Source organism: Athene noctua, chromosome 8, assembly GCF_965140245.1.
Source record: "Athene noctua chromosome 8, bAthNoc1.hap1.1, whole genome shotgun sequence".
Lineage (NCBI taxonomy): Eukaryota > Metazoa > Chordata > Aves > Strigiformes > Strigidae > Athene > Athene noctua.
The window spans coordinates 2,580,940-2,595,730 of record NC_134044.1 but is presented as its reverse complement, the minus strand read 5'-3'; the positions used below and the strand labels follow the sequence as shown (position 1 = coordinate 2,595,730).

The 14,791-nt window shown below is 53.1% G+C and overlaps 1 protein-coding gene across 1 annotated transcript in view; it reads left to right on the top strand.

Annotated features, from left to right (window-relative positions):
- EPHB1 (EPH receptor B1) overlaps positions 1–14,791 on the top strand; it is an 85,996-nt gene that overhangs the window by 49,293 nt on the left and 21,912 nt on the right. The window contains exons 4-7 of the mRNA XM_074912602.1: positions 4,908–5,063; positions 8,151–8,486; positions 12,127–12,308; positions 13,522–13,684. Of these exons, the coding sequence (XP_074768703.1) occupies positions 4,908–5,063; positions 8,151–8,486; positions 12,127–12,308; positions 13,522–13,684 (837 nt within the window). The remainder of the gene's footprint in view (positions 1–4,907; positions 5,064–8,150; positions 8,487–12,126; positions 12,309–13,521; positions 13,685–14,791) is intronic.

Sequence of the window (14,791 nt, the reverse complement as noted above, 5' to 3'; positions counted from 1 at the left end):
CACGGTGCCACGGGTCCCCTCGGCACTACCTACCCGGGAGGGCGAGTGGGAGCTGGCTCGGCAGCCGCCCCAGGAAGCCACGGCAGCTGCCAGAGTGCCTGCCCCGGTAATCACAACATCCTCTAAATGTCATTTTTCTATAGCACACAATTTTGTGTGGGTGTTTATTTGCCTGAATGGTGTCTTTCAGCTGAAAGCATCTAGGAGGGCTTCCTAGCCTCATGCATGCAGGCTGCACGAGGAGACAGCAGGACGGAGCTAATCAGGAAATCTCCACTGGAAGGCTGAAAAATTGATGGGATTTTTTTTCTTTTTTTGGTGGGCTTAAAGACATGTTGTGTCAAAGGTGTCTACAAAACATACAAAGGGTTTCTATCAAGTGTCTCCTCGTGTCTTTCAGGTTTCATCCAAAATTGTGAGCCTCATGCAGAAAGTGTCAGTTTTAGGAGCCAGGTTTTTTTCTTAATGAAAATTGTCATTTGCAGAAAGGGGAGAAACGGCCTTGAATCCTCTTCCAGTGGGCTATAAGTGCAGTGAGCTGCAGTTGTTCCTCTGTTCATGGCCCGTGGTGTCCCCAAACCCAATAGAGCACCTTCCCTGCTGCCCATCTGCCAAGGGTGCTAGTAGGTGCCAACCACATGTCTTTTTGGAGCAAGGCTGGATCATCCAGGCTCCTTAGTCCCTTCGCATGTGGCAGTCTTCTCCATGCCTCCAGCTCGCTTGAGAGCATCATCTTGTGCAGCACTGCTACTTCTAACCCATCTTTTCATCACCTGATGTGCCAGCATGACCATGGGTGTGCTGCAAGACACTGGGTTTGCTCTGCAAAGTCATTTGACCCAAAAGGGAACCCAAAACAAGCATGAATTTGGGAATACCTGGCAAATGTGGTTAGCTCTGCCCCAGCGGGGACATTAGGGGCAGGGGAATGATGAGGCGGCGCAGACTTGGTTTGCTGTAAGTGAAGGGAGCTGCAGCGAGGGTCGGGGGAGGAGGTGGGCTTGCTGAATCGCGAGATGAAGTCTGTAATTCTTTGCAGAAGCTCTATTTTAAAACCTGTAAGGAAAGATGCCACTCCATGTCCCCAGAGAGCTTTAGAGCAAGTTAATATAGAAGATGTCTTCTTTTCCTTCCTTCCTTCCTTCCTTCCTTCCTTCCTTCCTTCCTTCCTTCCTTCCTTCCTTCCTTCCTTCCTTCCTTCCTTCCTTCCTTCCTTCCTTCCTTCCTTCCTTCCTTCCTTCCTTCCTTCCTTCCTTCCTTCCTTCCTGCCTCCCTCCCTCCCTCCCTCCCTCCCTCCCTCCCTCTTCCTTTTAAAAAGTGCCAGTTCTAGATGCTAACTGACAGGATTTCATTTGACGAATGAAACACTTGGATACCCCCACACCTTTCCACAGAGTGTCTGGTCTTTTAACAATGGCTTGCGTTGGGCAAGAACAGGGGTGGATGAGCAGAGAGACCCCACTTACCTCTGTATCTTTCTAGGACCCCTGGGAGCTGAAATATAAGGGTGCAGGCTGTAAAGACAGCAGAGTTTTCAGCAGCAAAAAGCCTCGCGATCGTGCTGCATGCTGCCACTGCTTTAGTAATTCATCCGGCCCTGTGCAAGCTGCAGAGTGAGGAGGGAGGCAGCGGAGGGGATGCAGATCTGTGGTGCCTTCACTGGGTGTTTTGCCCTGTGTGGGACATGGCCGCATCCCCAACCCCCAGGTCTTTGGTGGGGGAGTAAGAGGGGAAGCTGTGGCCAGGAGTACCCCAGCTGCCTCCAGCCCTCTGGGGTGCTGCAAATCCTCTGCCACCCCTACCAGCACCCATCAGGCACGAGAGACACTTGGATAATTTTTTTACCACCCGCCCCCCCCCCCCCCCAAACCTCCAGCGATGACATCTCGCTACAAGAAGCCTGGGTTTAAGCAGCCCTGCAACGATGCTCCCTCTTGCTCCCAAATGCTTGCGGCAGCCCCGGGAAAGGGGTCCTGCTGGCAAACCCCTGGCCCTGGCCGCCCAGGCTGCACGATGTCCCGGGTGTGCAGGCAGGCAACTTTGGGTTACGGCAGGGGTTTGTGTGCTCAGCAGGCAGCCCCAGTGAGCGCTGAAGCTGCTGAGCGGCATGGCCAGGTTTTGTGCCTCATCATTTACAAACACACCCCTAGTGCTTAAACACGAGGAAATGGATAGTTAAGCACATCATTAATCTTATCCATCCCACATAATCAACAATCAATTAATTCTTCTCCAGGCTGGAGAGATGCAGGTTGCGCCGCAGCCTGGGCACCGGCAGAAGGAGCCCGTTTCTGCAGGGAAAGCTGAGGCAGAGCCTGTTCCCGCGCTTGTCGGAGGTGCTATTGCAGAGCCAGACCTTGCCAGTTCTGGGAAACAGCAGCAGCCCTTAAATCAAGGCAAACATTACGCTTGCCATTAGTGGGGTGATTTATTGCTCCCTCCTGGGCTCAAGCCCTCTACCTGAGCCTTACAGTCGGACTGCACGTTTACCGTCTCAAGGATTACGGATTCCACGCTGTGCGGGTCTCTATACATGGGTTTGGTTTGGTCTTCAGTGTGAGGTTCATGGTTCAGAGGGGACACAGGCAACAGCAAGAGAGGAGGGCTGCAGCCTGCAGCAGCTTTGGGAGGAAGTAGAAGGCATCAGCCTCCCCCGAAACTGCAGGAGAGTTTAGGCAAGCACAGTGTAATTATGGGAGAGAAAAGCTAATTGGTAATAATAACAATTAAGACCCATGTGCCTGCAGATTACAGGAATTTACGGATAAGCGAAGTGATGAAAGAAACCTGAGGACACTGGTTTGCAGCGTGTACTTTGTTCAGGTATTTTGACAAAGCATCACTTGGGTTAATTGTAATTAAAAATTAACAAACGCCTTCAACTGACCCACGAACATGCCCCTGTGCTTAAAACTGAGGCACGTTCATAGCACTGTGCCCCTCTTGTCTTCCTCCCTCCCTTTCCATCCCCTTCCATGAAAATATAGGCAGCTGCCTGCTGTTTCCTGCTCCTCCAGAGCCGAGCACGTTTCAGGCATGTTTCCGAGCGTGTCCTCCAGCTCTAGAGCCCACAAGTCACCCACAAGTGCACACATTGCGTGGCAGGAGCCCAGCGCTGCTGGGACATTGTGGGGAGGTGCTGGTGGGGAGGGAGAGGTGAAGAAATGGAGATTCACTTCGAAGTTTTGGTGTCCACACGTGGCTGTGTCTCCTGCCTTGTGTGTCTGGTGTAACTCTGTGCTTCCTCTTGCTGTTACGGGGCATAAGGCTGTGTGCGCGGCTCACGGAAGGGTCTGCGTCTGGCTGCCTTCTTGTTAACCTTAGGGTTACGGCCCTAAGTGCTTCCGTAAGAGGCTGTACATGTGGGGTGGCTGTGGCAGGATGAGGAGGGCTCAGCACTCATCCCATGGTGGGGAGGAGGAAGGGCAGTGTGAGATGGTGTCTGGTCCCTCTGGGATGCCACGTCCCTGCTCAGCTGTTAGCACTGTTGGAAAGAGACGGTTCATTGCAGCCAGCTGTGTGCCTTGGTTGGGGGAAAAAAAAATCCCCCTGAATAATAAAATTGTAAAATATTGTTTTGATTTATTCATTTTTATCATCTTTTAATATCTGGAAAGACTGTGTGAGCAAGAGGCCTTCATGAGTTTTGAATGACAGGTTAAAGGGCTCCAATAAAGATTAGATGGTCCACTATCTCCCAAGGAAATTGCATCAAAGTGGTTACTCCTGCTTGCTCCTATTAATTTCCTCTTCATAGCTGCTAGGAGATGCCTCATATCCTGATGCAGCAGACAGGGGCTAAGAGGCACTTTCCATTATCTCAATCATCGCTGTGTTTATGAGACACTTAGGGTGTTTCTCTGCAGAGCCATGCCTTGGAGGTGACAGCATTGCAGGGCAGAGCCACGAGCCAAATGGAGGTGGGACCACCCTGTGTGTGAGGTCAGGAACAGTCTCCCCCCATCCAGGTGGTGGACCTGGATGGAAGTCTGGTCCCTCGGGTACATGTGCCAAAATAACAGACGTTCCCTTCTGCAGCCTTTGGTTTCGTAGGGGCCACCTGAGGGTTTTGTCAGATATCAAGGATGGATGAGAATCCATTTATCAACGCCTAGTTGGTGAGGACCAGTGGAGTGGGGCAGGGATGAGGGACCCCATCTTTGTCACTCCATCTTCACCCTCTTAACTGCAGAGCAGAGAGAGACAGTTGATTAATGAAACCTCCCCCTGTCACTGATGAAAGCCTCGCTATAGCTGTAACTGGAGCATCTTCTCGTTTATGAATTAGTTGCCATTTGCTGCTCGAATGAACTCCGAAGCTGAAAGCTGGGAGGGATATTAGCCCCCGCCCTGGGCTGCGGGGGATTAATGGGATGGACCCGTAAGACACTGTCATGAGCATCACATCAACTTTTTAATTAAATGTTCAAATTTTGCATGGAAAAAGAGATGTGAGACCTGAGCCATGCTGTTGGGGTGCTGGAAAGGGACATTGCGGATCAGCAGAAGGGGAACGCTGTCCTGCCCCTGTGTGTCCGTGTCCCCATCACTGCTGCCAGGGAAGGGGGTCCCACAGCCCCCCACTATCCCTCTGTCCAGGTATGAACGATGGGGAGTGAAGCAGCTGCTGCAGGCCCCTTCTTCTGCCTGCCTAATTACTGTGTCATTGCCGTGTGATTGCAGTGTTTTCCTGGTTGCTCCAGAAATAATGGCCAGCGTGGAAAATTATGGCCACCCTAACTTTGTAGGAAGGTGCTACCCTGTTTAGCTCTGATACAGGTGTGGAGTTTTTTGGTGTCTTCTTTCTTGTATGTCTTCCTTTTCTTTTTCTTTCTGCCTCATTTCAAGGAAACCTCCACCCCAGGATGGTTCGGCACCCAACTGCTTTCTTCTCCTTTCCCTTGCAGCCTGCCCCGCAGGGACGTTCAAGGCCAGCCAGGGTGCGGGGGTCTGCACACTGTGCCCCTCCAACAGCCGCTCCACTGCTGAGGCCTCGCCGGTCTGCACCTGCCGCAACGGCTACTACCGGGCGGATTTCGATCTGCCGGCAGCTGCCTGCACCAGTGAGTATCAGATCAGGGTTGGCGGGGGGGCTGCAGAGCCTCACTCCCCTCTGCTGCTGGGGAAGTGGCAGGGATAAAGTCTCAACCCATGAGAGCTTTTTCATCTTGTTTTCTCCCCCCATCCTGCTCTGGGGAGGGAAGCGAGAGAGCGGCTGGGTGGGTGTCTGGCAGCCAGCCGAGGTCATCCCACCACAAGGGTTTAGCTCTGCGGAGGGCTGGGGTACCCATATTGAATACCCACCCCTCTCTGCACAGCACAGCACCGCCTCCCCGTGCTATAGAAACACTCCTTGCACCAACACAAATCCCTTTACTGCCACGCTGGCATAAGCAGATGATGTCACATCACCCTTTACTTTGCTTTCCTGGGACACCATCGCGGCACACACCGAACAGTGAGTGATGGGACAGCCCCGCAGCCCGCCTCTCCGGCAGCCATTTGAATTTATACATCACCCTGGCAGTGGTGGTGATGGTAGGGAGATAATTCCTATGATAAATTAGAATTTAAAGTTATCTGCTGTTGCTGTCTTGTTCATAGTCTTGCAGATGGAATATTTTTTTATAGGGGGAAAGGGTGCATTAAGCATTGGTATTCAGCGTGGCATTGCGTGCGATGCATCGCTGCTCGGCTGTCTGCCTGAACTGCCTGGGATGGCAGCAGCAGCCTCAAGCCTGTCTTTTGGTGAGAAAAGAGCCCGGAATTGAATAAAAGGCTGCTGTGCTCTTCAGCCTGCTGGGGATGTGAGTCTCAGCCACAACAACCCCCCCCAAATATGATCCAGAACCTTGAATCAGCCCATCAAGGAGCTTTAGCACAAGGATGCTCTGGACCCTTGGTGCTGGGCAGCGCCTGAACTGTGTGTTGGAAATGAGGAAAGGATTTGCATGTTTTGCTGGATCAATTGAGCTGTCAGACCAGAGGTAGTCAGCAGGTAGCACAACTGCAAATAATCTATATATCTTTATTATGTCTTGTTACATAGCTGATTTACAGTATTGCTGCACTATAGGAATACAGTATAAAAAAGTCTATTTGCTGATTTTTATTTCTTCTTGTCGACGCTTAATTTTACTACGCTCTAATTTGAGGTGCCAGCTGTTCACTGACAAACTTTTCTCCGTGTCAGAGAAGTAAATAAGAGCGTGGAGCTGCAGGTGCTGTCCTGGACCAGAGCCCTTGCCTGGCAGAGGAGGGAAGGGGCTGCTATTAAAGGGGGAGGAGCGTGGAGAGATTTACCACTGGGATGGGGAATAAAGATGTTTTTCTACCTTTTTCTTGAAAAAATCCACCCTTGAAAAGGTATTGTCTGCTTAAGGTATGAAGAGAAGGGTTGGATTAAGGTTCCTGAGACAGGTTGCAGCTTTTGGGGGGTAACTCACTATTTGTCAATCCTTGTCCCCAGCCTTTGCGAGTCCTGTGGTCTGGCTCCCCCCCTGCCCCGGGTATTGGTATCCTTCCCCCTGCTCCTGCCCCTGCTGTGTCCCCTGTGCCCCCTCCCATAAACCCTTTTTGACATCTCCACTCTGTGCTGCTGAGGTTTCAGGGCTGCCCCACAGCAGGATGTCCGTGGCGCCTCGAGTCCATGAAAGCCCTTTCCAGTGAGGACGCTGCACTGCTGACTGCTCCCTGACATGCGTGTCTACTCTGCTAAAGGGGAAAAGAATTGAAGGGAATTTTTTTATTTTATTTTTTTTTATTATTTTTAAAGGCTGTCATTTTTCTAGGCATTTTAACACAACGCTTTCATCTGCAGTATCCGCGGCAACGGCTCAGAGAGTCTCCCAGCATGCCTGCCTGGGTGCAATTAAGGGAGCAAGGGGAGAGGGCGGCGCAGGCAGGGAACTGGGCAGGGGTGGCCACCATGGCCCCTCCCCGGCTGGCTGGCAGAGATGGCCAGAGCAGGGTGTCAGCTGAAGGTGCTCCATGCAGGACCTCTCCATCCCACCAGCCATGTCACCCCTGTGCAGATGAAGCCACTTCTTCCCATCCCATCCCAAGCCACTAACGGGGCTAATTTATCTGCAGCCACTAATGATGTTCCCCAGCACAACATGTGGAGGGCTCCCCTGGGATGTTTTTCCCCAAGACAGAGTGTTCTTCGCTCTCTTAACCTTTCCTCACAGGTCAAGTCCTCCATCATTTTTATTGCTCCCCCCATCATGGCAAAGTCCTTTTTCTTCCTTGGAAGCACAGTGCCAAGCCCTGCCGACACGAGTAATTAATCACTCTCCTTATTTAATATAACCCAGCAGCCAGATTTTGTGGTCTTGGCTGTGGAACCATCCCGGCTAACCCCAAATCCTTCCCCAGACCTGGGCAGACATATGTTTGTGCCTCGATGATTCTCTCCTACCTGGATTCCTCCTGAATCACTCTCTATGGGCTCCAGCTCCATTCCAGCAGCGTGTGCAATCAAAACCATGTTCAATTCCTGTCCTACGAAGCATTTGCAATGGCTCCAGCAGATTCGATCAATGCAATCTTGATCTCTTGTCCAATGTCCGAGCTGCTTGCAAACCAGTGAGCAGTGCTGGGCTCAGAGGAGAGCCATCCTCTGTGCCATTAAATACTTGGGCTCCCAACTTGAGATATTGAACTGTTAATAGCCACTTTCCAATTTTGATTCTCTTTTGCCCATGGCTTCTCTATTTCTCCACGGTGCTGGCTAAATGGTGTTTCCTCTCACTGTGATAATCTGTTTGAGGTGCTTCTCCACATGAGCACTGGAGCTATCTCGGTGTCTCCTGATCATTAAAACAGATCCATCTTGGCAGATGTATCTGTGTGCACGCTGCATGGGGGCTTTTTGGGAGACTAATTAGGTTTGTGGCATGAGAGTCCCCATCCCCAGCCATGAAATGCCTCTGTGCAGGTGGTTGGAGAGGGGGGCTGGCGTTGCCAATAGGGAGCCTTGACCCTGAATTGGTCAAAGCCATGGAGACCAAATCCCTCTTGAGGCAGGAGGTGATAGATAGACTGACAGACAGAGTTGTGGGATGTCCTCTTCTGTGCTGGAGTTGCCTGTAGAGCTGATTGTAATATTTTGGGCAAGGACCCATCTCAAGTGCTCTCCTTTCCTGCAGGCGTCCCATCTGGCCCCCGCAACGTCATCTCCATCGTCAATGAGACATCCATCATCCTGGAGTGGCACCCACCACGAGAGACGGGGGGTCGGGACGATGTCACCTACAACATCGTCTGCAAGAAGTGTCGGTCAGACCGACGTGCCTGCTCCCGCTGCGATGACAACGTGGACTTTGTCCCCAGGCAGCTGGGGCTGACGGAGACCCGGGTCTTCATCAGCAGCCTGTGGGCGCACACGCCCTACACCTTTGAGATCCAGGCTGTCAACGGGGTTTCCAACAAGAGCCCCTTCCCGCCGCAGCATGTCTCTGTTAACATCACTACCAACCAAGCCGGTGAGCCCTGGGTTGGTGTGGTACTGGGGGTTTTAAGATGTATGCTACCTATTCCAGTCTCTGAGTGGAAGAAAGGTCTTGAGTCTGAAGGAAAAAGCTCCTGGGGTGTGAGTGGTGTGTCATGGCTGGGATAAACCTGTACCCAGCCCTGGGCGGGCTGGTGGAATGGCAGAAAGTGGGGAGAAGGGCCAAGAAAAGAGGGAGGGAGAGGGATGAGGGAGGTGGAGGGGTTGCCTGAGCCCTGAGCAAAGTGAGAGCTGAATTCTAGAAGGGAAGGGTTTGAGGACTGATAACTGCTTTATATCCCCCTCTAGATTGCCTGGGGAGGAAGTGGCATCACTGTTTCCCCCTTTCCCCCTTTTTTCCTAGCGGGAGCAGGGAGATGAGGTGAATCCAGTCTTGAAATGCAGCCTGGCTGCATCACAGCACAGGAGGAGCAGCACCCCAGGGCTGAGTTCAGGCTCCGTCTCCTCTGGCACATCCATCTCCAATTGTTTTCCCCTTCTCCTGTTTTCCAAGCTCCCCTGCTTCTTTCTCTCCCTCTTCCCAATCAGGCATCAGGAGCTGAACAAGCAGCTCCTGACCAAGCTGGGATGCCAGTGGGGTGGGGGACCTGGTCTCGGGGTGCAATGAGGAGAACAAGAAGCAAAGGAGACGGAAACCTGCCTGTTTTGGGCAGAGAAAGGGGATGGTAATTTCTGCTTTGTGCCGAGTGTGTAACACAGGCAGCCTTTGCCAACCCTCTCCCTTGGGAGACCAGAAGACAGAAACTTGGCCTAAATATTTTAGTCTTCCAGCTCTGGGGAATACAAATCTACGTTTGTGCCAGGCTGACTCTGCTGTCTCCTGAACCAGGTGCAATCAAACCTGCCTCTGGTCTCCAAGCCTTTTCTCCTGCGGTGGGATTTTTGGGGTGTTTGTTTGCTCATTTCTCACTTGGGCTGCCCGGGAGTTGGGAACAGCCAGGGCTCCCAGGTCCGTCTGTCTGTACCCCGGCACTCCCTGTTCATCTTGCAAAGGCTGAATATTGAGGTGGAAATGCTCCCAGTGCCATGGGACAGACTGCGGGGTATAACCTGATGGGAATGCATCAGGTATGTCAAGGGCAGGATCGGTGCTATCCCTTGTTTTGCCTCTAAAATCCCTTTTGGCTTTACAGCAGGTTTTTCCACTTGCTTTCCCCGCTCAGAGATGGATCCAGGCTGGTTAGTGCATCTCAGCCCGCAGGGCTGCTCCCAGCCCCATCCGCCTGCGTGCCGCTATCCGTGCTAACAGGGTGGGGAATGCAGCAATTAACAAAACAGCAATCAAGCTAAGTGTTTAATTTCAGCCCACGAGCATCTTCTCGGAGAGGATGTGGAGAGATTAAAAAAAAAATATACAGGATTAAATATGCTGGGTAAACAAAGGTGGTGCTGAACTATTGACATCTCCCAGTGTGGCCACGTGGAGCAGGGCTCCTGTTGCCTCCAGATTCCCTCCACAGCATGATCCCATGCCCCAGACTGATTGTGCCAAGCTCAGCTCTGCCCCAAACCCACGTGGAGGAAGCATTTTTCCTGCCCAGTGCTGCCTGTGGTCTGGGCACGGTGAGGAGGAGGAGGAGGGCAGAGAGGACTGGACAGGGACCTGACCCTGAAAGCAGGTCATGCCAGTGTGTTTTGGGTGCCGAGAGACTTGGGTACCTTTCTTGGAGCCTTTTGGTGGGATTAAATGCAGGATCAGGGCCGTATTGTCTGGCTCTGGCCCTTTCAGGTAAAGTGGAAAAAGTGGCTTATGGCTAGTTTAGCGGCTTGGTGACCTTCATGGTGGAAGGATGGTGTTGCTTCTGGGTGTGCTTGGTTCCAGTGATGCTCAGCTCTGGGATGCTCAGCTCCAGGGATACTTGTCTTCAGGTGTGCTCAGCTCTGTGGATGCTTGGCTCCAGGGATGCTCAGCTCTGGGGGTGCTGGGCTTCAGGGATGCTCAGCTCTGGGGGTGCTGGGCTCCAGGGATGCTTGGCGCTGGGGGTGCTGGTCTCCAGGGGTGCTTGGCTCTGGGGGTACTGGTCTCCAGGGGTGCTTGGCTCCCTGGCAGGTGCAGCCCTGGGATTGTTCCAGTGCATGCAGAGATGGGGGCAGGAAGCAGCAACAGTGGAGACATTGAGCCTAGCAGCTATTTTAGAAAACCTGCTCGCTTAGCTCTGGTCTGGTGGGTAAACTGAAATACTGTGGGCAGCTTGGTGGAGCTTATGTGGCCAGCAAGACTGATTAGAAATGCAGGGGGGTGGGGAAGGGGGTCAGACAAACCATGCCAGGCTCACGCCCACTGCTGACTGCATGTTCAGCCAGTGCCGAGCATCTTGCTTTCTCCAGGGATGCTGTGACAAGATGTCCAGGACCTCTGTGGCTTGCTGCCTGGGCTGCAGGGCTGGAGGTGCTGCCTTTGAGCACCCTTGTGCCATGGCCTCAGCATAGGCAAGGGGCTGAAAGATGGTTTGAGACTGTCCTGCAAGTGTTTAGGCTTTGGAGATAAAACTGGTAGAAGCACAGAATCACAGAATGGTCTGGGTTGGAAAAGCCCTTGAAGCTCCTCCAGTCCAACCATGACCCTCACCCTGACCGTTCCCAACTCCCCCAGATCCCTCAGCGCTGGGTCAACCCGACTCTCCAACCCCTCCAGGGATGGGGACTCCCCCCCTGCCCTGGGCAGCCCATTCCAACGCCCAACAGCCCCTTCTGCACAGAAATACTGCCTCAGAGCCAGCCTGACCCTGCCCTGGCGCAGCTTGAGGCCATTCCCTCTTGTCCTGGTGCTGGTTCCTTGGTTCAAGAGACACATCCCCAGCTTTCTGCACCCTCCTGTCAGGGAGCTGTAGAGGGCCAGGAGGTCTCCCCTCAGCCTCCTCTTCTCCAGACTAAACCCCCCCAGTTCACTCAGCTGCTCCCCATCAGACCTGTGCTCCAGACCCTGCCCCAGCTCCGTTGCCTTTCTCTGGACACACATGTTTGGGTGCTGAGGATGAGCATCCCCACAGAGCCCCTCACAGCCAGTCCAGCAGCTCCTCCAGTCCAGGGCTGAGCCAAAGCCATGCTACAGGCCCCAGCACCTTGGAGTCCCCTTGCTGAGCTGGGGTATCCTCAGGTCACCCTCAGGGTGGGCAGATTTTTGCTCCTGTGTACTATTACTGACAGCATGTGGGGTCATAGCTGTGGCACAGGCTCCTGCAGCGCTGGGTGCTGGGAGCTGTTTCCCCCAGAGAGGCTGTTACAGCAAAAGATGGCAGGCAGAGCTGGAGACCATCATCGAGCCTTGGTTTGTCCCCGCTGGGAAGAACTTTGCTGTCTTTGCCCCACTGTGGGAGACATCCTTGTAGCAAGCAATCCCACAGAGAAGGAGCACTGAGGATTTCTGAGCTAATTAAGAAGAATAATTGTTTTAAATACCAGAATTCCCTCGCTGGCTCGCTGCTCTGGCTCCCCATAAGCCTCTGAGATGCCACTCTTCCCACTGCTGATGCTTGAGCTTGTCCCATGGGGTGAACAACTGCAGGCATGGGAGATTCAGGATGTTCCACGTACCCAGGAGATTTTCCTCCTCCCCAGGGCCATCAATCCTACTGCTCTCCATTAATTTTTCCTCCCTCCCTGCTTCTTGGCAGCACCCTCCACTGTCCCCATCATGCACCAGGTGAGTGCCACAATGAGGAGCATCACGCTGTCCTGGCCTCAGCCCGAGCAGCCCAACGGCATCATCCTGGACTACGAGATCCGTTACTACGAGAAGGTGAGCCGCATCTGCACGCCTGATGTGAGCAGCACCGTGGGCTCCAGGCCGGCAGCGGTAAGCTTGGGTGGAAATCTCGTAGTGGAGGGTGGGATGGGGCATGCGGAGCTTTGTACAGTGCTGCTGGGGGGCTGCTCAGGTCCTGAACGTGCTGGGAGAGGGAGAACATCAGTGAGCTTTGAGTCAGGCTCTTTTCTGGGAAGGGTCCGGATGGTGGGACAGGTGGTGGAACAGGCACCAGGTCACCCACGCTGGCTCTGGAAGGTGGAAGCAGTGTGCAACCAGAGGAAGGGGAGCAATGTTGTGGCTGTAAATGCTAATTTCTCTCCTGTGGCAGCATTTTCTCCAGCTCATCAGTGCCCATTGCTGCCTTGGCTCTGGTATCTGCTAGAATGAGCAGGGACCTGGAGTGTGGGGGGCAGCATCAGGAGGAACGGAGGGTGGTGGTGAGGACTGGTGAAGGTTATCAGGGTTGTCCCTGTCCCGGGTCACTGCCTCTCGCTGGTCCTTTTGCTGGCAGCTCTCTTTCCCCGCAGGGGACATGCTCTCGACCCTCGCAGTGAACCGTGCCGAGCCCAAGCTGTTCCATCCCTCCTGCGTCTTGCCAGCTTTAATGAATTCCTCTAAATGTGAATAATTGGATGATGTCACCAGTGGCCCCTTTTACAGCAAATCACTGGGGAATGTTGCAAAAAATGAGATTTGAGATGCATGACATTTCCACCAAGGTTTAGCACCAAGACTCCTGCCAGCAAAGCAGGGACTGTAGGGGCTGGGGCTCTCATCAGAGTCCAGTTGAACCTGCTTGCGTGGAGCCTCACAGGGCACGTTATGGTGTTTCCATAACTGAATGATGTTTCTGAAACACATCAGTGGTTCAAAAAGGAGGAGTTTGCTGCACATGAGTGTTTTTGCTCTGGATGCTCTTATTGTTTCCCCTGGCTACTCCATGCTCTTCACTATGGTGGGACCAGGAGGGCTGCCTGGGAGGCACATGCTCTGGGGACCTCCCCAGTTCCAGGCAGACCTTGTGAGTCATGTTTCTGTGGGATCCTCTGTATCAGGGGCCAAGGTCAGCTGGGAGGATCTGAGCCACCTTGCCCAGGCTCCAGCGCTTGTCCTCCTGGAGCAGAACCAGGGCCACCGCTTTGTCACCCTGCAGATAAACCTCATCCGTAACGTCAACAGGAACAGGGGGGCCTGCAGGGCAGATCATCCACTGTCCCCTGTGCCCGTCCCTGCTGACTGTCTCCCTCGGCTGTGCCTGCAGGACCACAACGAGTACAATTCCTCCATGGCCCGCAGCCAGACCAACACGGCCAGGATCGAGGGGCTGCGGCCCGGCATGGTGTACGTGGTGCAGGTGCGAGCCCGCACTGTGGCTGGCTACGGCAAGTACAGCGGGAAGATGTGCTTCCAGACGCTGACGGACGGTGAGCCCGGGATGGGGGGACAGGCAGGTGAAGGGGGTGCTTATCTTTCCAGCAACAGCTTCGGGCTCTAATTGGATTAAACGAACCTGTCTGTGCAAACCTCTGTCCCAGCGGGCAGGGTGGCAAAAGCCAGGTGATTTACAGCGGTGTCGTATTAATCACCAGCTGGAGGAGTAACCTGCTTGAAATCTCTTTGCTCTGTTTTCTCCTCTGCTCTTTAGCTGTGATTTTGTCTTTCCTGCCTCTGACTGTGGTGACTGAGCCCCCCCACTGGCTGTGAGTCTGTCATGGTGGGGTGAGGAGGGTTGTAGAACCCCTGGAGGAAGGACTCCAGGATGCTCTCCGGGGATGCTCACCTGGGATGCTCAGAGCCATCTGGGCAAAGCTGGAAGGGTCGGACCTGTCAATGAAAGCTGATTTCCCACCCCAAGGTGGTTTGTTGAAGGGAAAGGACCAGCTCAGTGACCTTCATGGCTTCTTCTGGCCTGCTTGCCAGAGTCGTGCTGATGTTCTTCTGGCAGCCCTTCCCTGCACCCTCAAACCCTAGATCCCTTTAGAGACTAATAATTCATGGGAGAGTTTTTATTAATCCCAGCTTCAGGACTAATCCAGAAGTTGGTGAGTGAAGCCAGGCTCCTTTCATGGTCTCCTACCCTTGGGGCAGCTGAGGTCCCTGAAGAAAGCCCCTTCCCTGCTGCTTCCTGCTCTGCTTAGGTGACACCCATGGGTCCCAGCCCCGCTGGCTGTCTTTTATAAAACTTTTCTTCTTTCCCAAAACTGGGTCAACTGGGTCGTGCTGTGCTTGTGCTTGTGTTGAGTGCCAGCTGGGGTGGGAAGAGGAAAGCGACATGGGGTGACCCACGGGAAGGAAATGGCAATAAACCCCCCCCAGTGCCTTGAATATTCAGGATTAGAGAAGTGAGAAGAAAAATCCTACCTCAAATAAGCAATTAATTGAAATTTAATAAGAATGGATAGTGTAGATTATTAAATAATAATTGATTGTTAGATGAGAATTTCTCAGGATTTAAGCGGCATGCAAGAGATAAATCTAGTTGCTAGTAATTAACCTTGGAGTAGAAAAATACAGATAAAAAGGCGCTAAAT